Source organism: Zootoca vivipara, chromosome 12, assembly GCF_965207765.1.
Source record: "Zootoca vivipara chromosome 12, rZooViv2.hap1.1, whole genome shotgun sequence".
Lineage (NCBI taxonomy): Eukaryota > Metazoa > Chordata > Lepidosauria > Squamata > Lacertidae > Zootoca > Zootoca vivipara.
This window is the reverse complement of record NC_142595.1, coordinates 35,604,101-35,629,350: the sequence shown is the minus strand read 5'-3', so window position 1 is coordinate 35,629,350 and position 25,250 is coordinate 35,604,101. Positions and strand designations below refer to the sequence as shown.

The 25,250-nt window shown below is 48.4% G+C and overlaps 2 protein-coding genes across 3 annotated transcripts in view; one reads left to right on the top strand and one right to left on the bottom strand.

Moving 5' to 3' along the window:
- LOC148683979 (T-cell-interacting, activating receptor on myeloid cells protein 1-like) overlaps positions 1-25,250 on the top strand; it is an 86,582-nt gene that overhangs the window by 4,478 nt on the left and 56,854 nt on the right. The window lies entirely within an intron of this gene.
- The window catches only part of TTYH1 (tweety family member 1), a 63,489-nt gene continuing 44,574 nt past the window's right edge, over positions 6,336-25,250 (bottom strand). The window contains exons 4-14 of the mRNA XM_060281631.2: positions 24,873-25,093; positions 22,932-23,027; positions 20,926-20,998; positions 20,524-20,599; positions 17,369-17,424; positions 15,911-16,003; positions 15,651-15,743; positions 14,509-14,651; positions 12,440-12,631; positions 8,889-8,967; positions 6,336-7,540 (exon numbers count right to left, since the gene is read on the bottom strand). Of these exons, the coding sequence (XP_060137614.2) occupies positions 7,460-7,540; positions 8,889-8,967; positions 12,440-12,631; positions 14,509-14,651; positions 15,651-15,743; positions 15,911-16,003; positions 17,369-17,424; positions 20,524-20,599; positions 20,926-20,998; positions 22,932-23,027; positions 24,873-25,093 (1,203 nt within the window). The 3' untranslated portion in view covers positions 6,336-7,459. The remainder of the gene's footprint in view (positions 7,541-8,888; positions 8,968-12,439; positions 12,632-14,508; positions 14,652-15,650; positions 15,744-15,910; positions 16,004-17,368; positions 17,425-20,523; positions 20,600-20,925; positions 20,999-22,931; positions 23,028-24,872; positions 25,094-25,250) is intronic.

Below are 25,250 nucleotides of genomic sequence, written 5' to 3'. Positions count from 1 at the left end.
ATGAGCACCGCAACCCCAGTGTCAGTCACGACTGGACCTTTACCTTTACTCCACCCCACCTTTTATTATTAGCCCCAATCTTAATTTCCCATCTCTATTGCTTCTGTTGGGGCATCTGGGACGCTTCTCAGATCTCTGTTGGCATTTGGCTGGAAGGCACTGCCTGTCATTTGCTAACCAATTGGCGGTGGCTAAGGGCGGGACAATGACACCACAGATTCTATGCTCCTGTGGTTCTTATGGAGCAGGTATGGCAAAACTTGGCCCTCCAGATGTTTTGGGACTACAATTCCCATCATCCCTGACCACTGGTCCTGTTAGGGATGATGGGCGTTGTAGTCCCAAAACATCTGGAGGGCCAAGTTTCACCATGCCTGTTATAGAAGTAGGACAGTAGACAGACACATAGCCTGAAAGACACCACTTGTTTGATCACCGAGATCTTCCATAGGTGCAGAACAGCATCGCTGTAGCATATGGATTCTAGGCAATAGCATCACTGTGATGAACCATTTGTAATGGAAAAAAGACAGGAACATCATACCAGATACGAGGACCTTGATGGTGTGCTTGCCTCTTCTTCTGTTTCTCTACTTGCCAAGTGCGATTAGTTAAAGTCCTTGTCATTTTCTCCTCCACAGACTCTGGAAATGGTTAGGTTCCTACCGCATCATATTTTTAAAGCACATAACCAAAGAATCCTGGGAATTGTAGTCTGTTAAGGGTGTTGGGCATGAGAGCTCTGTGATGGGTAAACTACAGTTTCCAGGATTCTTTGGAGGAAGCCATGTACTTTAAACATGCTTTAAATCAGGCATCCCAAACTGCTGCCCTCCAGATGTTTTGGCCTACAACTCCCATGATCCCTAGCTAACAGGACCAGTGCTCAGGGAAGATGGGAATTGTAGTCCAAAACACCTGGAGGGCCGAAGTTTGGGGATGCCTGCTTTAAATGTATGGTGTGAACACAGCCATAAGTCTCAATGGGACTTGCTACCAGTTAATTTGCAAAGAATTGCATTCCTATAGCACAGGAATTAGGAACCTTTGGCCCTTCAGAGGTTGGTGAACCACAACTCTCATCAGCTCCAGCAAGTATGGACAATAGTCAGGGATGACGAGAGCTGCACTCTAATTAAAATATATCTGGTATTCTTTAAATATGCTTCTAGTAAGATGACATCCCTAATAAAACTGAAGCCTCATGGCCAATTTGTGTGTTGACAACCTAGTGAACTAATGCTTGTTTGAGACATTTATGCTCATATATTCATTGATTTTAAAACATATCCCAAACTGCTTATTTGGTCCTATCATTTCATTTTCAAGTTCAGTGTCTTTAACCCAGCTAGAATGAAAACTTAGTATAATAAAACCTTGCAGTTTCACTAACAGCAGTGCTATTTTCCCTGGGGGTACGCAGGGGTACGCATTCCCCCTAAACATTTTGTGAATCTTTGTGCTTTTGTCCATTTACTGTATTTATTTTCCCCGATTTGAACTATGAAATGGTGATTTTCTTGAGTCAAAATGGGAGTACCCCTAAACATTTTTTATAGAAAAAAAGCACTGACTAACAGTAATCTTGGATATAACGGTTCAAGCCTTAGCAACTGCATAGCAACCCCACTGCAGAAATGATATAATTGTATGTGTGTGTGTGAAGATGAATGGTCTTTGCTTACACAGGCTGGAAGCCAAGAAGCAAGTTCGGGCTAGTGGTTGTGAGGTCTGAAAAATGTGATGCAAGCAATCTGGATATTGCTACTTTAATGTACGGGGACTCTGGGCCCATGTGATAGATGCTTCCATGCTTATGAAGAGGACAATATTGAGACAAACCTGCATTTTGGCAAAGGAGAAGGCTACTTTTGTAACTTTCTAGATCCTGTGGGATCAGACTTGGTTCTTCATCCTATTTAAGCAGGTCCCTCTCAGTGCCAATTAGGCTACACAGTAAAACCCCAAGAGGCAATGCATGTCTGCAACACCTTGTTCTCTAACCTTTTCCTATTCTTTCTTCTCACAAAGATCCCTGGCCAGGATCCTTTGTGTGTGTATCACCCCATCCTTGCTATGTGTGGATTAGGGTTAGTCTGTTTAAAATAATCCCTTCACTCCAATTTTTCTATTTCCTATTTTCCAAGCTTTTCCTTAGGGAGAGGACACTGCAGCTGTGTAAAGTTTGGATGGGGAACAATGCTTTTCAACTTATATTTTTGTCTGGCAGTTTATCCTAGCATTCCTTGGCAAAGAAAGAAAGGTATTCCCCAACTGTAGACTTCAGAATTAGTTCTGAACAGAGATGCATAACATTGCAGTGTTAGAGATTTTCAGTCCATTGATCCTGTTTGTGGCTGAAGACACAGCTCAGAGGAAGTGTAGTTCAGTTGCATGCAGAACGCAACAGGGCATCTGAATTGCCAGCATTTTTCTTAGCAAGGCTCCTCTGGCTGTGTGATGGGCAGAACCTCAATATGCACATCCTGTATTCTATCCTGGGAAAGGTGAAGTAATAATGAAGGTAGTGTGACCCTTTGTGCATGTGCAGAGGATCCCCATGTGTTTGTTGTCTTCATAGGTAGGACGCCCAAGGCTCATCCTTATTACTATATTTATAATCCGTCTCTTCCTTCAAGGAGCTCAAGGTGGCATGCTTGGTTTTTATCACCACAACAACCCTGGGAGGTAGAACAGACGAGTGACTGACTGACCTAAGATCACTCAATGAGCTTCATGCCCATTAACAACATGGGGGCCACTTTGTTTCTGTTCCTTTTTTTAACCACACACATCCACCTTACTAGAGAAGCAAACTGGAAGAGGGAGGCCATTAGGTTGACCAGTTGAGCTGCTGTGTAGTAGAACATGTCAGTTTGCATCTCTTAGTGCAGAAAGTATTGATCTGATGTGTAGAGATCTTTCCTATTCTAATTAATTCAAGAGGGTTCTGGAAGCATCTCTGTGAGAAAGAAACAAGCAGAAGGTTCATGATGTTTGGGTTATTCCTTCAGAGAAGTTGAGTGCAGCTGGCGTAAACTGGTTCTGTTATCTCTTCTGTCAAGGTCACGCTGGCTATAAAAGTAAGGACAGAAGGAGCCTGGGTTTCACTTTCTCTTTCTATCTCTTTTCCTTCTGGTGTGGTGTTCTGTACAGTACATAGTATGTTATAGTGTTAAGGTTTAGACTTATTAAAAGTTATTGTAAGTTTAAGTTAAGTCTGTTGCAACTGGATTTCTTACAGACAGTGCCAAACCTGGACATATTGGATTTGTGACCATTATGCTCATTTGCCTTCAGTAGCAGTAAAGCTAACGACAATTGTCGTTAGGCGGGTCAATTATAAATGGGGTGTAATTAATGAAATGTAATAGTGATGTTTAAAGGGGCCCCTGACCATCAGGTCCAGTCGTGTCCAACTCTGGGGTTGCAGCGCTCATCTCGCTCTATAGGCCGAGGGAGCCGGCGTTTGTCCGCAGACAGCTTCCAGGTCATTGTGGCCAGCATGACAAAGCTGCTTCAGGCTAACCAGAGCAGCGCACAGAAACGCTGTTTACCTTCCCGCCGGAGCGATCCCTATTTATCTACTTGCACTTTGATGTGCTTTCGAACTGCTAGGTGGGCAGGAGCTGGGACCGAGCAATGGGAGCTCACCCCGTTGCAGGGATTCGAACTGCTGACCTTCTCATCAGCAAGCCCTAGACTCTGTGGTTTAACCCATAGTGCCACCTGGGTTTATTTTGTTTATTTTTGTATTATTGTAACTATTTGTTTTATTACTGTGGAATTTCTAAAAGAAAGCATTTGTAAAAATTAAAAGAAAAATAAATAATAATAAGTTGCATTACTGAAATAAATGCACTTTTCGACGATATTCTAATTTTCCGAGTTTCACCTGTAGTTTGAGAAGCACTGTTCTGTCATGGAATTATACTCAATATTGTACCAGAGCAGAACTCTAACGTATAGTTAGCAGAGTAAAAACTTAAACACGTTGCATGAGTCCCAAAAAATAGACCAGAGGCAAATAATTACAATTACAACAAATAAAGGCTTGACATGCATCTATCTCATATATTGGTTTCACCTTTTAAGTTGCCTTACTGAAATAAATCACTTTTCGACAATATTCTAATTTCCCGAGTTTCACCTGTATATCTGATAAGGTGGACTGACAACCCCCTCATGTACCAGAGACTAGTACCATATTTGGTTCCTGAAGTGTCCCACCCAACCTGTGCTGAGGTGGATTACTACTTTGAGTAGCACTAGTGTAGAAAAGGGAATATCAGCTTGCATGGGAAGGTATGCCTGCGAAAATCTTCAGTTTTCTGCATGTACCGGTATTAAAACAGGAGCCCCACCCTCTTTTTCACTTGGGTCATCTCCTGATCATTTAAATGCAAACAAAATGCTTAGGGGGGGGGGCGCACTCTTGAGAAGGAATGAAGCAAGGCACCCATCCATTCCCCCCCCCCCCCGGCCGCCATGGACTGGGCAAGGTGGGGAAATGATAGAGGGCTCAATTACAGGAATCGCCCAACATCCTCATCTCCTCTAGAAGAAGCGAAAAAGGAGCTATTATCACAGCAGGTGCAAGAGTGAGAAGGAGTATCTGGGCATTTTGCTCCTTCACTAAATTTAGCTTGGTTGAATCACTGGGAGAGAGGAGCAGCTGGCTGCAGAGGACTTGTGTGTCTCTGCTGTCTCTCAACGAAGCTGGGGAGGGGATGCTAGTTTTTTGTACAGCAGCAAATGTAAGCCAGACCCCTACACCCAGTGAATCAGGGTGAATAATTCAAAGCCTCTGTTTCTGGAGCTGTGTGCCTAATTCTAAGCTTTGAAAATCCAGGTTGCACTAGCTCAGGCATCCCCAAACTTTGGCCTTCCAGATGTTTTGGACTACAATCCCCATCATCCCTGACCACTGGTCCTGTTAGTAGGGATCATGGGAATTGTAGGCCAAAACATCTGGAGGGCTACAGTTTGAGGATGCCTGCACTAGCTGATTTTTAGTTTATTTTCCATTCCTGATTTGCAGTTCACTGTGTGTTTTGCACTGGTTCCTTTTAACACTGAGCTCAGGCTGTGAGAGCCCACAGGAAATGGAGCCAGAATGGGCCCTTGAGAAAGAAGAGGGAGGTGTCAGAATTTTGGTTTGCACAAGTACTATATACCTGATCATCACTGCAGGTGAAGGCCTCCTGCAGATACAATCTTGTCAGAAGGTCCATTCCACATAGACCTCTGGTGTGGTGGCACTTACTCCTGAGCCTCTTGGGCTTGCCGATTGGAAGGTCGACAGTTCGAATCCCTACAACAGGGTGAGCTCCCATTGCTCTGTCCCAGTTTCTGCCAACCTAGCAGTTCGAAAGCGTGTCAGTGCAAGTAGATAAATAGGTACTGCTGTGGCGGGAAGGTAAACGGCATTTCCGTGCGCTCTGGTTTCCGTCACGCCAGAAGTAGTTTAGTCATGCTGGCCACATGACCTGGACAAACACCGGCTCCCTCGGCCTGAAAACAAGATGAGCGCCACAACCCCATATTTGCCTTTGACTGGACTTAAGCATCCAGGGGTCCTTTCCTTTTTTTTAACCTTTTAAATTCCCTCCCCTTGATAGGCATCACCTCTCATGTCTTTTCAGCACTGACTGAGGGCCTTCCTTTTTCAGCACCTCCATCTCTTTTAAGGTGTTTTTATTGTTTTATCATATGTTGTTTCCCGCCCTGAACTGCTTTGGAAAGAAAGGCAAGATTTAAATCAATAAGATAAATGCACAAGTTTTTTTAAAAAAAACAGCTATGGAGATTACTTCCCTCCCCCGCTCCCAAATAGCCCAATCAATACGGAAAATAGCCAAGTAATGCTAACTGGATATATGGCAACATTTTGTCGCAGACCCCCTTTGTCAATACAGTTCTACTTTCAGTCCGTTTGAAATCCCAGTCCTGTAGAACTCTACAGGGATTTCAAACGGACTGAAATTTTAGAATGCCAAATCTGCAAAACAAAAAAAGGGGTTCCAGAATTTAAACTTGAGGGAGATCATTAACTGCTACCCTGTTCTTTCATCTGCACTAGGCTCCCGTAGTCTGCGGAACACCCTTCTCCAAAGTTGGTGCCCCCCAGATATTTTGGACTATACCTCCCATCATCACTCACCAACAAGGGCGTACTAAGGGGGGTTGATAGGAGTTGTAGTCCAAAACAACTGGAAGATGTTGGGGGTGTTGGGGAAGGCTGTCCCAGAACAACCCAGACGACCACCCACTCACCCACCCACATACATACATACATACATACACACAAAATCGTACGTAAACGCCATGTAAAATAAAGTTTCCCTTTTATTTTTAAACTGGGCAAATTCCAAACGCTTGTTAGTGTTGGGAGGGGGCTCTAATTCGGAGCAAGGAGGCTGGTGGGGAGCAGGGCTGGTTCTGGGCCCCTACTGGACTCCCCTCTTTCCTTGGATCTCCCTGTGGGGCCCAGCAGTGTGCACCCCACCTGTCTGGGGTGCCCACAGTGAGAGGGTGCAGCAGGGATGAGAGTCTCTCGCTGGGTGGCTTAGCAGTTCCCGTATCTCAAGCTTGGGTTGCCACCTTTAGCTTCCCTCGTCCTTCTGCGCTTTCAGCCTACCCCTTTTTTCCGTCCCTTCAGCCCCTGCATCCTTTCCCTCATTTACTGGCTCTCATTTGCACACCCTCGTTTGCATATAAATGCCCATTTGTTCACTCTATTTTTACCTATCTATCTACACCGCCCGCTGTTTCCTGCCATTCCTTCTCTCAGGGCTCGCCCACACTTTAGCCTGTGCTTTCCAGGCACAGGTCGGTGCTTAGAAGCTCAGAGTCTGGGCAATTTGGGCTTTCCCACGGGTTGCTGTTTGCTCCGACTGGGCGGGGAAACAGCAGGGGCAAGGGTGCTCGGATGCAGGGCTCTAAGGCATGGAAGGGGCCTGGCAGGAGCGGAGGGAGCCTTAGTGTGGACAAACCCCCATTTAGGTACCTATTCACCCATTTGGCCTTTGGCTTGGCTCACCCTCGTCCTGCCTCTCCGTCCTGATTCATTTTTTTCCTTCTTTCTATTACATTCTCCTCCTTTGATCCCCTTTCCTTGGCCTTTTGCTCACTCATCATTCCTGCTTCTATTAATGCCCCACATATTGACATATGGGACATTAATATTCATATATATATAAATCCATATATATGCATGTGAATGAGATATAACTGCTCCCCTCTCCTTTTCTCTTGCGTTCTTACAGAAGGCAGGCAAATGAAATGAGTGAAGAAGAGATCCAGGTGAAAGGGGGTGGGGGTGTGGGGGCAGACAAGACGCAGCGACATGACTAGCCTCAAGTTGCGGCTCTGGAAAGAGGTGTGTGTTTTGGGGGGTGGGATCTGCTCTGTGTTAGTTGGATGGCATGGAGGTGGGTTGGGGTCTTCTGGGGTTCATCTAGGGCAGGAATCCGGTCCGGTAGGGAAGGTCCACTTCTTCGCTAGCACCGACGTAAGACGCTCTCATGCTGGGAGAATACTATGGGGCGATACATAGACAGGAGTAGCGGGGTTATTATTACCCAAGAGATATATCACAACAGCAATAGGAACAGGTGAGGTGGGGAGCTTGTGGCCCTGTAGATGCCACTGGACTCCCAGCTCCGATCAGTTCTCGGGACACAGCCACACCTTTAAAGTACAGTGGTACCTTGGTTTACGAATTTAATCTGTTCTGGAAGTCTGTTCTTAAACCAAAACCGTTCTTAAATCGAAGCACGCTTTCCCTAATGAGGCCTCCTGCCACCGGTGCCCTTCCACCATTCGGATTCCGTTCTGAGACCAAGGCAAAGTTCTCAAACCAAGACCTTATTTCCGGTTTTGCGGAGTTTGTAAATCAAATTGTTCTTAAACCGGACTGTTCTTAAACCGAGGTACCACTGTACATGACTCTCCCCCCAAAGAATCTGGGGAAGTGTAGCTAGTTGCAGTTGCTGGGAATCGTAGCTGTGCAAACTACAGTTCCCATGATTCTTTGGCGGGGGGGGGGGAGATTTGCATGAATGTGGCCTCAGCATGGCCAATGAGAGACTGCGGTCCAGCAAATTCTGGGGTGCAACAGGCTTGCCATCTCTTCACTGCTTCATCGTTCTCTATCCACCGGCAAGTGCATATGGGGGAAATGAGCAGGCAGAGTATGTGAACATTGCCTGAGCATTTCTGCATCACGTGGCCCTTTCTTCAGATATTACTAACAAGTGCTGCCAGGCAACTGTGGTTGCATAGGTTATTAGCAGCATCCAAAGTTGCCCTCCCGCCCCCCTTTTATAGGTGATGTGCTCATTGACCACAGAGTATACCTATTCCTCAACCCAGCATTCTATATTTGGAGACTTTGTTTAACCGTTCAGGTCCATTTTATTTCATTTTTAAATGCAGCCTTCTTGGCAGTTGACAAGTGGTCAGCTTTAAAGGAGCAGAATTCCTGTACAATTGCATCAAACTGCTTATACATACAGTAACAGCAAACACAATCCCCTTTTGCTTTCCACTGTGTGTATATGGTCCTATTCTAGCAAGAGGAGTTTTTAATGTTTGATGTTTTATCGTGTTTTCAATATTCAGTTGGGAGCTGCCCAGAGTGGCTGGGGAATAAAATTATTATTATTATTATTATTATTATTATTATTATTATTTACTACTACTACTACTACTACTACTACTATTACATTGTGGCTCACCGGGTTTTCAATAGCCCCCCCCCCTTGCTGTTTTTGCAGCACAACCATGGCCACAAAACTACAGTGGTTTGTTCTGCAGCTGCTGTGCCCGTTGTGTATCACCCCAGTGTGCCACATCTGGGCCCCCGCGCAATGCTGCAAACTTACCGAAGGGGGAGGGGAATGGCGGTCGATGAGGGGGACACTCTCAAATCGAGGATTGCCACTGTACGAAACGCTTTGACTCCTGCAAGCAACATCGACAAAGAAGCTGAAAACAGGTCCCCCCCCTCCTTCCCTCCCTCCCTCCACAGACCACTACCCCAGATCTGGAAGGTCAACTCCACACTCAAGAGATACTCAAAAGCCTCTACTCTGCCTGTCTTTCGCAAGTTCCCAGAGAGCAGGCAATATATATGGTTCTCGGTTTATTTTGGTCACAATTCAGGAAGCCATAAACCAGAGGGCGTTTGATCCTCTTTTCACCAAGGCGTGGTTGATACGCCTGCTGGGCTGTGGATGCTCTTTGTGTTTTGGAGTCGATGAATCCCCTCCTTCCATCATATATATATATATAGACACGTAGAGTTGTATGTGTTTGAAAGTTTAATGGGAGAACTCCCCCTCGCAGGGTTTCATATGCACAGGCACTACTCGTGCAATTCTTCCTTCTCGGAAAAAGGGAGGGGCAGAGCCGGCCCACCCAAGAGGCAGGGTGAAGTGCTTGCCTCAGGCGGCAGAAGGGAAAGGGGTGGCGCTCTGCCTGTCCCACCACTTCTGCTACTGCCACAGAGAGAGGTGCTCATGCCTGTACCATTGCCACTCGTCATCCTTGCTCCCAGGCAGAGAAGCCGAACAGCAACGCTGGCAGGGCCCTGCTAAGTCTGCCCCTGGCTCCTGCTGGGTTTGGCAAAAAGCCGGGGTATTTTTCCGTATCACGTTGCTGCTCGGGTTCACTGCCTTCTCCAGGGTGGAGAAGCCAAGTGGCGATGCTTTAAGGCAGTGTTTCCCAAACTTGGGTCTCTAGCTGTTTTTGGACCACAATTCCCACCATCCCTGACCACTGGTCTTGCTAGCTAGGGGTGATGGGAGTTGCAGTCCAAAAACAGCTGGAGGCCCAAGTTTGGGAAATCCTGCTTTAAGGAGTGGCTCAGCTCCCTTAGGTGGCGAACTGGGATGGGCCACAGCCTGGGAAGGTGAAAAGATGGAAGAAACGATGCTCTACTCATACACAGTAGGAGGAGGGCAATGCCTAACCCTCCACTATGCAAAGAGGATTCACAACCCAGGTTAAGTGAATCAGCCAGATCTAAGAAAAATCAGGCCCCGGTCACTTCAATTTTTTTTTTTAAAGTGGCATTTGTAGCACATTCCGATCTGAATCTTGCCCCAGAAGTTGGGCCAGGGCAGTAACAAAACAGAACAGTCAAAGGATCAAGAGAAGGAGGGAAGGGCAAGAATAAAACAGAATGTTTGTTTGAGAAGTTTCCCCTACATCGGGAAGCTTTTGGGTGAGAAAAGGAGCAGCAGCTGAGAATACTTCAAAAGGGAGAGGGAGGCCCTTTGCATCCAGAAAAGCCTCTCTGGATTTGGGAAAGCTTCCATCTTGGGATGGGAATAAGGGGTGAGAATGAGTGCTGGGACAAAGCCGTTGTTGGCTAATTCCTGTGCAAACAGGGTGGAAATGGGTATGGGGGAGCAGGACACGTAAGTGACAGAGAAGTGAAGGAAACTAAAGGATTCATTATCCGTAACTCCCATGGAAAACTGCTTGATATGGGCTGGGTTGTGGTGGTGATGGCAAAGGACATCCATGGGTGGCACTTAATGGATACAGGTTTGGGTTGAGGGGGGCAACTTTTCAAATATAAAGGATTGTGGGGGTTGGTTTGGGTCTCAACCACACATGTGATTTTGTATTTGTAAGGTTGCGGTTTGTCCACAGAAGGAACTGCTGAATGGGTCAAACCAGCCTCTTCATTAAGTCCTGTTATCCTCCATCCTCTCACTTCACCCTGTTTACATGTCTAAAGGAGCTGGTGAAGAATAGACATGTTGCCATAGAGACTGTTTGGTGATGATGCTCTTTCAGCAGATGGGAAGCCTCCTACCCATTCACTTGGGTGGATGCATAGCTGTCAAGTTCCCCCTTATCTCGCGAGGAAGCCTATTCAGCATAAGGGAATTTCCCTTTTAAAAAAGGGAGAACTTGACAGCTATGGGTGGATGTCATGCCAACTTACGGGGCAGGAGAACAATAAGCCAGGGAGCTAGTCTTTTGTTTTACGTAGGCTGATCTGAAGCTGAAAAGAGACACCGAGGCATGACTCGCTCTGTGTGCTGAATTCAAAGCTATGGCTTTGGGGACATCCCTGGAAACCTAATGGGGGAAGAAAGGTCTGTTGAAGTTGTTAAAGCCGGAGGCTATCTAAACCAGGTACTCTCAAAGCCCTAACTCAGGAAGAGAGAAGTGTAAGTAGTTTTATTGTTCTTTGGGAATCGGGTACTTAAAAGATGTCGGGGAAATAGGGGTGATGAACAGGGGTGAGCTGCGTACTCACGTCACCACATGACAACCACTCCCTCTTTATGGCCTATTTGTGATGTATTGATGATGCTGTTGGAAGTGTATTATGGGAAAGGGGTGGATAAATCTTAAAAGTTCATGCAACCCCATGCTCAGGGTTCCTACTCTTTGTGTGTTTGAACCTTGTTGCAACAAATAAAGACCAGGTCTATTGACCACTGTTTCGCTTCTTTAACTTGGCTGGAGACTCCTTCCTTTGACTGACTGGAGGGACCCTCAGGAAGTGGCACCCCGTCAAGCTGGGCAGCGGAGTAAATCCGCACGCCAGGATTTTTTCCTTATCAGGGTGCTAATGTTATGGGCTCTCCCATTTTATGCTCAGGTGGTATATATGTGTAAATAAAACCATATATTCTAAAGTCACGCCAAACCCAGGGCAAGGACTTGAACCTATGGGTGCTCTTGCTGCTTGGAGACTGGTGTGTGTGTGTGTGTGTGTGTGTGTGTGTGTGTGTGTACACACACATATACAGTCATACCTCTGGATACGAATACTGCGGGTTGCGTACAACACGGGTTATGAACACGCCAAACCCGGAAGTAACAGGAACAGTTACTTCCGGGTTCGGCAGTTCACGCATGCGCAGAGACATCAAATGACGTCATGCGCAGAGACATCAAATGACGTCATGCGCAGAAGCGCCGAATCGTGACCCACACGTGCGCAGAAACACTGATGCAGGTTGCGTACTGCTCATGTTTCGAACGGGGCTCCGGAACGGATCCCGTTCGCAACCAGAGGTACCACTGTATACGCAAACATCTCTCTCTGTGTGTGGCTTTAGAACACAGGAATGACATGCAGGAGACAGGAAACGAATGAGCAATGACAGGTAGAGAAATGAAGAAAGCACAACTGGGATGGAGGCGATGCTGTAGCAGTAGATGAGGAGGAGGAGGAGGAGGAGGAGGAGGAGGAGGAGGAGGAGGAGGAGGAGGAGGAGGAGAGGAGGAAGGAAAGGGGGAGGAAGCACTCAGATGCAGGTTGGGAGGGAGGGGTGGGGACTGCCCTCCCTTCCCCCCGCCACTCGCGCACTCGGATCTGTGCCGAGCCCCTCCCGCCTTGCAGGGGGCACCGTGACCGAGCGAGCGGGGAGGGGGGGTTGGGAGGTGGGCGGTTGGGGCTACTCACATGTACTGTGAGACGGGGGCGTTGGAAATGGGGGGGGCTGAGAGGCGCAGGCTGCCACGGCTGCCCCAGCTTGAACAGTGGCTATAGGAGCCGGGCAGGGTGGGCCCGGCCCCCCCCGCGCGCACCGTCGGCTGCCTACGTGCCTGGGGCGTGAAAGGGTCGTCGTCCTCCATGTCGTCGTAGTCCGAGTCCCTAGACAGGAATCCGAGGAGAAAGAGAAAGAGAGAGTGAGGGGCAAGGTTGGTAGAGGTGTGGCCTACCTCTCAAGAAGGGTGTGGCCCCACAATTGTACTCAAGAAGCAAGAGAGTGGGGGTCCTCTTTTGTACCACTAGGCTCATGGTGGGCCAGGTGTCCTACTTTACAGAGAATGCTTCTTTCTTTGAAGGAATCTATACCTTACGAGTGCCCAAGAAAAAATGGTGGCTATGCTCTCGCCCCGATAAAGTGTTTTTCGGGGCCACGATCCCATGCGGCACCAAAAACATGTGTTTTTGAGCACCGTGTGTCCCCAAAAAGTACTTTTTCCAGGGCGAGGGCAAGTGCATGACGCACTTAGGAGCATGTCCTTGAAGACACATGTTTTGCATCGGAAAATGTTGGACCCTAGCAAAGGGCAAAGCTCTGATCCACTGCGGTCCTGATCCGAATTGGGACCCCGACACCTGGAAACAGCTGTTCTGAACTGGGATCGAAGCAAGGGATGAGGAGTTAACATTCGCCTACCCCTGCACTGGGTTCCAATTGTGCCTGCAATTTCCTTTAAAAACCCCATTCACACCATTGTGTGAATAGCCTGATCTCTAGTTTGGCCCTGGTGCTAGACTAGAGCAAAGGCTGGTCAGTTGGCGGTGGGGTGGGGGGCTTTTTCATTAGCAGGAGAAGCTTATCATAGAATGGAGATAAGTATCATTACCCGCTAAATGCCTGCACATCAAGACAGGCTGTTAAATGCACAGGACAGAAAAGCTAGTTGGAAAGCTGCCTGTTCAACCAGGTTGCAGCCCGCATGTCAGGTGCTGCAGCTAGGATGCCTCTGGCCACAAGCTGACCGCCAAGTACCCTTTTGCAATTTTGCCTGGGAACACGACCACACACCTAGCTGACGCTGCAGCCCGACTGGCTGATAGTTATCCATCTCCCAAGATGTACAAGCTGCCTTTCGGATATTTGCTCATTGCTTAATTGCACATAAAATCTGACCACAGGAATAAATACTAAATGGGGAAGGCAAACAGCCACTTGTCCGGTTTTCTGTGGCAAATAAGAATCGCCTCCAGGCAAATCTTAACGATAAAACAATGGACAGGGAGGTGACACAAAGACTACTGCAATCGACACAAGATAGTATCACTAAGCGTTGAACCACTGGTATATTACGAGCGAACTCTCTATTTACTGTACTGTGTTTGCTATTGTTTAAGATCAAACCAATTTGGGAAAGAAACTACTTTTGCCATTTTTATGGACGTTTATTGCTTGTTTGCAGATAGTTGCCTTGGTGATATTGTCTTGTGTCGATTCCAGGCAGATCTGGCAGGAAAGCAAGAGGAAGGGCCAGAGTTGAACCTTGGAGGACACTGTTCACACTGCTCTCTTCTATTGAATCAGACCAAGGGGTCCATCCACTCCAGCATCCTGCCTCTCACAACAGCGAATCAGATGTCTTCTCTGGGAAGTCCAAAGGCAGAGTATGAAAGCCATCGCCCTGTCCCATTGTTGGTCCCCAGCAACTGGACTCCAGCTCCCATCATGCCCAGCCAGCATGGCCAATAGTCAGGGGTGAAGGGAACTGTAGTCCAACAGCATCTGCATTATGGATCTGGCCAATGGCCCACCCAGTCCAAGCATCCTGGCCAACATCGTCATATGTTCAAGTTTTGCAAAAGTGGGTTGTTGTTTGTGTGTGGGAGCTTTTTAAAATCACAAATGACCAACATAAGGTGATGTCTGGACAAATAGGGCATCAGCCGCCCCGCCCCTGCGGGCTAATAAACTTGAATGGGTCCGTTTGCAAAGTTGCACTAAATCTGATGCCCAGCTCGATGACGTCAAGACTGTCGGTGCTCACCTGTTCTGGAACCTCTTCCACGCCCGGGGCAGACTGCAGACGGCAGTGGTGAAGGAAAGGGCAGAGAGGAAGGAGAAGAGGAGGAGGAAGAGCAGCCCTTCCATGCCATCGTAGCACAGCCCTTTCAGGGCATCCACATAGTCCTAGAAGAAAGAGGAAGGCACATGCAAGCACACAGACAGACACACAGAGCAGGGTTAACAGGGGAACTGGCCTGCCCATATGCTCTTCACAATACCTTCATTCTTAAACTCAGTTTCCCTGAGTTTCCCTGGCCAGACTTCAAGCTTGCAGGACCTACATTAAGATTATTGGGTTGTTTTTTTAGCTAGGACCCTGCTGGTAGTACTCCTGTTGTAACCCACCTTGGATCAGGCCAAGAGCCACCAGCTGAAGACTAAACTACCAACTCCTGTTTCTCTCTTCCTCTTCTCAGCTGGCAGGATGCTAATTCTCTAAGCTCCGATGGGCATCTCATTCAAACATACATACAAAGAGATTCCCAGTTATCAGGAGGCCCTTCTCCTAATCATTGGCTCCTTTTGATGAACCATCAATTGACCACCCTGGGTTATTAGCCAGTAATAATTTATTCTGAACATTGTCACGAGACAATGTGTTGGATGTTCGGAACAGCTGCCGAGGAAGATTTTGGCTGAAACACATTCGGTCCTTTGAATGAAGTTTAATTTGGGCAGTTTGAATGAGGTTGTGCTGATGTACTATAATGGATAAATTTGGAAGCTCTCTTCGGAAATGTCGTGCCATGGAGACGAGAGCCGCCGTTCGTCAACGGCATTGTACATGTTGTGAATGATGGACACGGTATTTGACAAAACTGCTGAAATAAGAGTAATTGTTCTAGAATAAAACATAGGGGTCTTTATTTATTGCTTTCCTTCTGTGTTGGGGCGGCTATCCAGATCCCAAGGGGGAGGCCGAAGGCAGGTCCTGAGCGCAACAGCTGCTCTGCCTGTCTTGTAATTCCCAGCAGTTCGTATTCAGAGGCATTTTTCAGTGAGAGTGGTATGCAGCCGTAGAAAAATGACCATTACAGGACAAGTAGGGAGAAAGGGGTTCAGTGGAGGGGCCAGTGATTGTCAGTGGATCACTTAAGGGAGGAATAAGAGCGCGTCAGTTACCTTATGAAGTCCCCGGCAGTTGAGCAGAGCAATAAGGTTGTGGAATTTGCTTTCTGTGTTGTTCAATGTGCTCTGGATGGATAAGATGCTTTTCTGCAATGCACAGAGGATGTGAGGAGAGAATTCAGTAGTCCTAGATTACACAGCCCTTTCCCCTCCCCTCATCCTCCTAACCCACCAGATTCCTTTCTGGGCCAAGAGTCCAGGCACTCAGCATTTTTTCTGCCCCCCCCCACTCCTATCTAGGTATTCCTACTGACCTCAGCTGCTGGGAAATGTGGGATGGCTTCTCTTTCCAATCCGTACAGCTGAGAATGTATGTTAGACAGTGCCCTCTGACACATGGTGAGCCTCTGTAGAAATGGTGGGAGGAACACAGGGCATGTTGGGTTAGAAAACTTCACAAGGGGGGGGGGAGAGTTCTTCTGGCAAGGCCTGCAGCCACACAAGAGCTCATGGGCTCAATGCCATGCTATTCTTTGTGCAGAAAACCACTGGAGGGCAAATCCACACCACGGCCTGAAAGCACCTGACTTCCCCCAAAGAATCCTGGGAGTGTTAGTTTGTTAAGCGTACTGAGAATTGTAGCTCTATGGGGGAGAAACTACAGTCCCCAGGATTCCACATGCTTTTAAATATAAGGTGTGGATCTGCATCTCAGTGCCATCGCTTAAAGGCTGCATCCAACTAACATGTCTCCTCTGCACAAGGATTTACACTTGCCCAATGGGAATCTCCCCCCTCACCTGTGCGGGCCCTCCCCAAATATGCAAATCTGGGAACTCCTAGAACAGATTTAGGAGGCACACCAGGGGAGGGGAAGTTTGTGCAAGTTTAAATATTTGTGCTGATGGGACGTGTCAACAGGAAACGGCCCTGAATTTCTAGGTTAAAAAACAGACATAGCTTTTGAGATTTTCCTTTGCTTTCCAGTCCATTATGGGACAGCTGAATATTCAGTTCAGTAAATTATAATGGGCAGAACTCTGTTTATTCCACAATGTTGCGATGGTACCAAGTGCACCGACATAAAAATAAAAAGAAAGAAAGAAACAGCAAGTTTCTAGTCCCCACTGCTGTGAAGAAAAGCATGGCCAATGCTTGGAAGAATCCTGTGTGCAGGGCCGTCTTACCCATAGACGCTAGGGGTGTGGTGCACCTGGGTGCCAGGCTCCCAGGGGCACCAGGCCGAGAGTCCGGGGCCCGAGAGTTGAGTCCGGGGAAGAGCCCGTCCGTCGGTCGGAGCGACACGACGGGCTCTTCTGCTGCAGGTGGTTCTGTGCTGTGAGTTCGGGGGCAAGCGAGCCAGCAAGACGCTGAGGTGGCCGGCTGGCTCCGCTCTCCTGAGCGCCTGGGACTGGGCAACTGTGGGGGGGGGGTGGCGCCGGGCGGATCTTTGCACCCCAATGCTGCATATGCTTAAGACAGCCCTGCCTATGTGGGTATGTGGCTGGATGTGGTGGGAGCAGAGGAGTGGTTGAACCACATGGGTGGCCCATGGCGTTTCAGGGTCCTGCATAATTCTTTGCCCTTCTTGACACAAATGAGAGTGAAACAAAGATTGCATGATGAGATTTTCTTAATTTTCTATATTTGGACATAGTGGTTGATTCCAACATTGCATTGGTAGGGAATTTGGGACAGGTTGGCCCAGAGTCACTCCATGCCCCCACATGCAGCACACTTCTTAAGCCTTAAAGAAGGGAAGGGAAGCCTACCTGCTGGAAAGGGTTAAAGACATCTTGGCTGCAGGTTAAGTAGTACTGCAGGATTTCTGTGGGATAGGGAAGAAAAGAAAAAGGAAATCAGACCATGGTTCCCTATCAAGGCACCAGGCTTTTCCCGTGCCCCTCCTGGATCCTGTGTTTGTTTTATCTAACTTGGGTTTTACATGCTCAGAAAGAGGCTCTCTGCCTTGATAGCAACAGTACAGGCCATGTGAAACTTTCTGCAGGGGTGAGGAACCTTTGCATGCCCCGCCCCCGGATGCTGCTGGACTACAATATCCATCATCCCTGGCCACGGGCCATGCTTGCTGGAGCTAATGGGAATTGTAGTTCAGCAATATATAACTACATGACATGCAATGGCGCCTTGGTTCTTTACTTCATTGTTGAGTAGCTTCTATGGGGAGAGCTATGGGGAGCAGTTGGGAAGGACAAATATTGCCTCCCCTACCCTTGCAGCAATTATTAACTCCAGAAGCGCAGGCTCCCATATGTGCCTAAGGTGGTGTTACAAGAAATGTAAGGTCTCAGATATAGAATAAATACTCATCAATGCACACCTATCTAAATATATGAACCATGTGTCTGAAATAGTACGGGAGAGCAATCCTGAAGCCATTTTGACTCTCCCAATGACGTCCAATATTCCTCTGCAGTAAGGGAGGCAAATGGGGAAAGGCTTCCCACTGTCTTTTTGCTTGCAAATCCTGTCTTAAGGCCATATTTGCGTAGGAATAGGGTGAGCCTGTGACCTGGACTCAGGGACTAAAGTATTAACCGTCACAAAAGAATGGCTAGCCTGCCCAGGTAATGCAATCAGTGACCATGATCAGGTATCCTGGCAGACAGCTGCTGGCGACCGCCTCCTTCTGTGATGTAGGTATGATGTTTTGGCGGGGTGGTCTTGGGCTACAGGGTGGGCAATTTCAAAAGTCTATATAAGGGCTTGAACACCATTGTTCAGGGTTCTCCTCCCTCCTGTGTGCGGCGAGTGGGGACCCTGTTGCAACAGTTCCTTGAATAACGATCAGGCTTACTAGCCGCTTCTCTTCTCTGTTATTTTGGCCTCTGTTACTTTCTCCTATCAATAGGGAACCCACTTAAGGACTCATACGGGCTCTGGAATACCCCATAAGGGAAAGGGAACAGTTTTTCTTACAACAGTGGTTTGCCTTTGGGAAGGGGAGTGGGCGGGATTTCCACCAAGGCTGCAGCAGCGGATAATTTATACTTCCCTGCATCCTGGTGAAAATAGCCCCGCCTTGTGGGCACAGTGACTATTAATCATCTTAAAACAATTTCCAGGTGGTGGAAAGTAACCTCGGAGCTATCATTGCAAAACGGGTGTTCCCGGGCACGGCAAATCGCGCTGGCTGAAAAGGTGACACATAATTATGGATTTTAAAGGAGCATTAGCTAATCCTCATGCCTTTGACTCTCTTTGGCTCCCATTCTTACATTTTGTAAACATGGGCGCTTGGCCTCTTACACAAGGCAGGAGTCTTGTGTTGGAAGGAAGGGCACCTCAGTCTAAATGATTACGTTTCTATGATAATGGCCATGTGCCTGTGGGAAGTCACTCAGTTTCACGAAGGAGGATCCAGAGCTGGCCCAATACGTTTGGGCACCTGAGGCGAACCACAAAAGGATGTTCCTTCTCACTCTGCCAGGGAAGAAGGGGGGTAATGAAGATCCATCTCGTGAACAAGGAGTGGTGGGAAATAAAGATCTATGTTAGAAACAAAGGGGGGAATCGAATCAACCCAACGGTTAAACTAGGAATGAAGAGCCGTCATGGAGGGAAAGCGGCTCACTCTGAATCGTGATGGGTGGGGGCAGAGCCTAGGTCGGAGACCCCAGAGGGCAGCCTCCACCTAGGAATGGGAGGAGACCAGCAACACCTCTGCGGAGGTGAGAGGGGCTGCCAAGGAGATGGCAGATCTAGACTGGAAGAAATGTGCTGCTGATGCGTTCCTTGGAGGCCGGATTTGCCGCCTACTGCCTAAGGTGGTTGCCTCACCTTGCTGGCCCTGGGAGGACCACGACCTCACAATAGGAGGGGGTAAATAAAAGGGTTCCATTCCATATAAAAGGATGTCATATAGAGGAGGGAGAAAGGTTGTTTTCTGCTGCTCCAGAGAAGTGGACACGGAGCAATGGATTCAAACTACAAGAAAGAAGATTCCACCTAAACATTAGGAAGAACTTCCTGACAGTAAGAGCTGTTTGGCAGTGGAATTTGCTGCCAAAGAGTGTGGTGGAGTCTCCTTCTTTGGAGGTCTTTAAGCTTGACGCCCATATGTCAGGAATGCTTTGATGGTGTTTCCTGCTTGGCAGGGGGTTGGACTGGATGGCCCTTGTGGTCTCTTCCAACTCTATGATTCTATTGTTTGCTACTTTGGATAGTTGTACCGGTTGTAGTTCAATGTAGTGCTAAAGAGATTTCCGCTTGCTCACTGGAAGTATCTTCCCTTTCCTCCCCCCCCATGGGCTGTTCTGGGGGGTTATCTCCATTCTCCAGAGTAGATCTGAGGGAGGCATGAGATAAAAAAAGATGGGGAGAAAGCCCTGCTGTGCTAGTGGGGATCCTTATGCTGGCTTCTGCTAAGGGAACCAGGGGGTTGAATCCACCCTATTTATTATTAACTACCGTAGATGTCTCCATCAGAGAACCTCTGTCACAGGCGCATTGAGAAGCAAATCAACTGGAGAACGAATGACACGCAAAACACCCTGGGTTTCGATTATTGTAGACATGGATGCTAAGTCTGGCTGGCAATGTAGATTGCATGAAACAGGTTCAGTTGCAATTAGCCCAAGGAAGGCCTTGCAGCTGAGCCGGCAAAGTCAGGTGTGAGTTTAAGCCAGGCTTTTCAGGTAGGGTGCCAACTAACCGGCGGGGTGGGGGTGGTGGGGGCAGAGAGGAAGTCCCAGTCTGCTCCTGTGCCTTTAACAGCAGACCTAATACCTGCAAAATTTGGCATCGGAAGCTTTTCACAGCATGGAGAGAAACATGATCGCTGGGGAACCTCTAGTACACATCAGGCTTCTGCAATGAAGGCACAGCTTGAGAGTTGCCAGCCCCTGCTCCCCAAATGCTAACCCACTTTGCTTTTCCCTGGGCCCCACGGCACTTCCAATCCTACCTGGGCTGAGTCCAGTGCTGGCTTGGGTTGTGTTCATCACATAGCCATCTGGCTCAAAGCAGAAATCGCTCAGTCCCTGAAGGGAAAGGGGAAGAAACAAATGTCTCTTTTACTGCAGTCAGTTGCTAGCAGGATCTAAGCAAAAATGTGTGGCTGCAGAAGGCGGAGTCCAGCACCTTTGACAGCCGTGGGTCACTCTGATAGGCATCACAACAGAACGCTCAAAGCTGGGATGGTGGGGGTGGCGGCTTTGATCCACAGGGCATGGGAGAATGTGGCGGGTTCGAATAGAGATTTTGGGGGAGGGGCACTTTGAAAGGAAAGAAAGAGTGAGTACACAATCTAGGCTCTGTCTCCGCCAAATGTATTAACGGAAAACCACAACAACAGCCCCAAACTCACCACAGCAGCTGCTGTCTCCAGCCCCATGGAGCCCCAGCTCAGGATGAGGACTAGGAAACTCATGACAGTCATTCTGTAGGCAGGAAAGAGAGAGGAAGGCACTCAAATGGGCACTGACGGTGGTGCAGTCTGGGCAGCCAATGGCCTGGCTCACCTAAATGAATAGGAAGGCCCCCGCCCCAACACAGCATGCCCTCTAAGATACAGGTACAGGGACCCCTGACCATTAGGTCCAGTCGTGACCGACTCTGGGGTTGCCTGCTCATCTCGCATTATTGGCCGAGGGAGCCGGCGTATAGCTTCCAGGTCATGTGGCCAGCATGACAAAGCCGCTTCTGGCAAACCAGAGCAGCACATGGAAACGCCATTTATCTTCCCGCTGTAGTACCTTCCTATTAATCTACTTGCACTTTGACGTGCTTTCGAACTGCTAGGTTGGCAGGAGCTGGGACCAAGCAACGGGAGCTCACCCCGTCACAGGGATTCGAACTGCCGACCTTCTGATCAGCAAGCCCTAGGCTCAGTGATTTAACCCACAGAGCCACCTGGGTCCCACCCTCTAATATATCCCAGTGCAAAACCGGGATGCTTGTCTTCTGGAACTGTGCTCCCATGCAATGTCATTATCTTGCAGAAGACGCACATCCAGCTGCGATCTCACACGTTTTGGGATCCCAAGCTCTCGTGTGTTTGGGGGCACCATGCTCTTGCATGAGAGCACAGCCCACCCCCACCCCCCAAATGGGATGTCCCGATTTAATTTGGGATAGTGGATGGATGTGACCCATCCATGCTGGCTCACCTCATTTGGAATTAAGTGAAGGAGGACCATCTAGAGAGTGAAGGGGGGCTATGCGATTCTAAGACCAGAATCTAACATGACATAACTATATGATGGGGCACTGAGGGGGCTGATGGGAGTTGTAGTCCAAAATGTCTTGAGGGCACCAGGTTGGCCAAGGCTAGGGCAGGTGCAATCTGGTGTGAGCATGCTGCCATGAATGGGGATATTGCCATGGTTTTGCTTCAAAGGGCTGCTCGATTAGGATTTGACAAACAAATACTATTAGTCCTTGATATGTCTGGATGGTGTATGGGAAACCCAGCTGCAGAAGTGCCTGGTGCGAATGCTTGGGAAACCAGGAGTGAGCAAGAGGGCTTAGAAATGGTGAAGACATTGATGCAGGAGGTGGGAAAGAGGTGTGGAATGGTAGCAGGGCCTTTTTGGTGGTGGTGGGATTTAGAATAGTAGGGGCAATTGCCCCAGGTCTCATACACGGAGGGGCCACATCAGTATTGGCAGATTGTACCACTGGGCAGAGGGGAGGGGAGGACACTGACAGAGGCTGCAATGGGAAGGAAAGCAGGGGTGTTGCCTTTGTTAAATAATCGAGTCCTGGACCAGAGAAAGCATCCGGCTTGCAAGGTCTCTATGGGGTTCTGATAGAATCATAGCATCGCAGAGTTGAAAGGGCCCATGTGGGCCATCTAGTCCAACCCACTGCAATGCAGGAATCTTTTGCTCAACATGGGGCTTGAACCCACAACCCTGAGATTAAGAGTCCCATGCTCTGCCAACTGAGCTATCACAGCTGTGAGGTCTACAACCTTGCAGGTCTACTCCTTTGCCTCTCCACTCGGGCTCTTCTGGGATATTGGCAAATCAAGTGAGTATTGCAAACAGATTCCTCTCATCTAAAGCATCTTGTAGCGCTGACTTTTGGGACGTCTCACTACCCTGTTTGTGTGTGTTTCTGCAGATCTTTACGTTTTGATATTAAACATCCCCCTGTCCCCCAAGGGAGGGCCATACAGCTTGAATCCCACTGATGTTTTGTTTCAAACAGGCAATTCCTCAGTGCATCCCTGTTGGGTGCATTTAAGACGTAAGATGCCTCGTAGATTTGCTCCCTTGTCTCCCCCTCCATCCCTCTCCCCTCTTCTCAGTTGCTGCCACCTCCCAACACCAGTGGTTCCCGGATGTGCCCACCAGATGGCGCACTCACACGATTACCAGCCACTTGATCTGCTTCGCCAGCCCCAGCAAGGTGAAGAGACAGATGATGAGGTCCAGCAGCAGCAGCAAAATGTAGGCCAGCCACCTGGGGTGCCAGAGAGCGAAAGATGGGAGTGAGGATGACGCACTCGGCCCGCTTCTTCCACCTCCGACCCTTCTACCCACCTCTTTCCACTGCCACGTTGCCCCCCCCCCCCAGACTGCAGAGTTGTAGACAGCCAACTCTGGCCTTTGCCATCTGCCAAGGGACAGGGGCTCCTTGGATGCTGCCCCTCTGTCCTACCAAGCCTCCCAGGCAGTGGTGCAGTGTGTTAAATTCTGAAATTCACATGCTCTTCATGGGTTTTTGACCAATGCAGGCACCATGGCAAAACACTCCCCAAGTTTCCTTCCCACATCCTATACCTCCTCCTTTGCTGAACGTCTGAGCTGATTAGCAGACTCGAAAGCTTTTTCACTGTTTTGTGACATTATTGTTGGTCATCATAAAGCAGTGGTTGGTTCTCAAACTATTTTTCCCCTCTGGATCACGTTTGCAGAATGAAAATTTGCTCGCGCCCCACCGATTTTAAAAAAAAACAACTTTGGAAAACAAAAGGAAAACAATCCCTAGCAGTGCTTGATTTATAACACAGGACACAGCTGCTTTATAATACGGTCATGGGGACATCCAGAAAGCACGGTAGCTACATAAGAACATGAATCATTCCCACACACTTGATGTTCTTGCTCTCATCCTGAAAATATATCTATCAATATTCTGCAAATAATAATAAAAAAGTTAGTATACCACACTGAAATGTTTAAATGTTTATGAGATTGCCTTTGAATCTTTCTGACACACTTGCCATCTTCTCCTGCTGCACCCTCTGAGAACCACCGTCATAAAGGGACTTTGGGTTTCCCCACCCGCCTGCCTGCAAATAATGAGTGGCAGTTCAACCCATAGTCTTACAGACTAATGCAAACCTACTTTGTTCTCTACTTAGCTTATTTGGGGCCCCTCCGGACTGGTGTTTTATTACGGGTATGTTTGAGAACATGTTATTGACACAATGATAGTGTGTTCAAGGCAGGTTCGCTCTGTATTTATTAAATTGTTCTGCTGTGCTTCCCCAGTCCTATCACATGGTGGCTATTTCAGAAGGGCCAGAACAATTACGGTCCACAAAGGTTCTAGGATTTCAGCAGGAAGTGATGGGATGTGCACTGATGGGAGATGTGGATTGTGTTAGGTTACAAAGCTGGTGTTTTTTACGGTTGATAATATTCTTGAGGTTGTTGTTTGTTGTTTTGTTACGGAATGCATGAATGCTGTGTTGAACTCTGTGCTTTTTTTTTTTACTCCAAGTCGCCTAAAGAGTGTTTTTGTACTAATAAATCCGAAAAGCAACAATGAAAAGAAAACCTATGCTCCCTGGAGTTATGCTTTTTCTCATCATATATCCATTTCTACAGAAACCCTGTCTTTCTGTCAGTACTAACACCCACCATCGTTCTTCCAGCATTCCCCAGTGCAAAAAAAGAGGTAAAGGTAAAGGACCCCTGGATGGTTAAGTCCAGTCAAAGGCATCTATGAGGTTTTGGTTCTCATCTCGTTTTCAGGCCGAAGGATCCGGCGTTTATCCACAGACAGCTTTCCGGGTCATGTGACCAGCACGACTAAACCGCTTCTGGTGCAATGGAAGCCACAGCACACAGCAACGCCGTTTACCTTCCTGCCAGAGCGGTACCTATTTATCCGCTTGTACTGGCGTGCTTTCAAACTGCTAGTTTGGCAGGAGCTGGGACAGAGCAATGGGAGCTCACCCCGTTGCGGGGATTCAAACCGCCAACCTTCTGATTGGCAAGCCCAAGAAGCTCAGTGGTTTAGACCCCAGCGCCACCTGCGTCCTCAGTGCATGCCCTTCTTCACCACCCCATATCTCACCTGTAATCTTCCAGGTAGCCGATTTGTTCTGCTAGGATGCTGGGCGTGCTGCGTGCCTCACCCCAGAAAGGGATGCCATCCAGCGTTTGCGCTACTGCCTCTGCCTGGCGGCGTGTGTTCCGCACCACGGCCACCAGCTCGGTTCGGGGGGACAGCGTCTCCTCCAGCTGGGTCAGCTCCCCTCGCACGGTTGCCGAAAGCAGCTCCACCGTCTCAGACACCTGTGGGTAGAAAAGAGGAAAGTCGCAAAGCGAGGTGCAGGCAAGGAGGAGAAGCCATATGGCATCGTGTGCCGTGCAGGGCCTTGGCACAGGTTTGTACACCAGATGCCCGTGGCAAACGCGACGCATTGTGTCCCATGTGCGCCTGTTCACACCG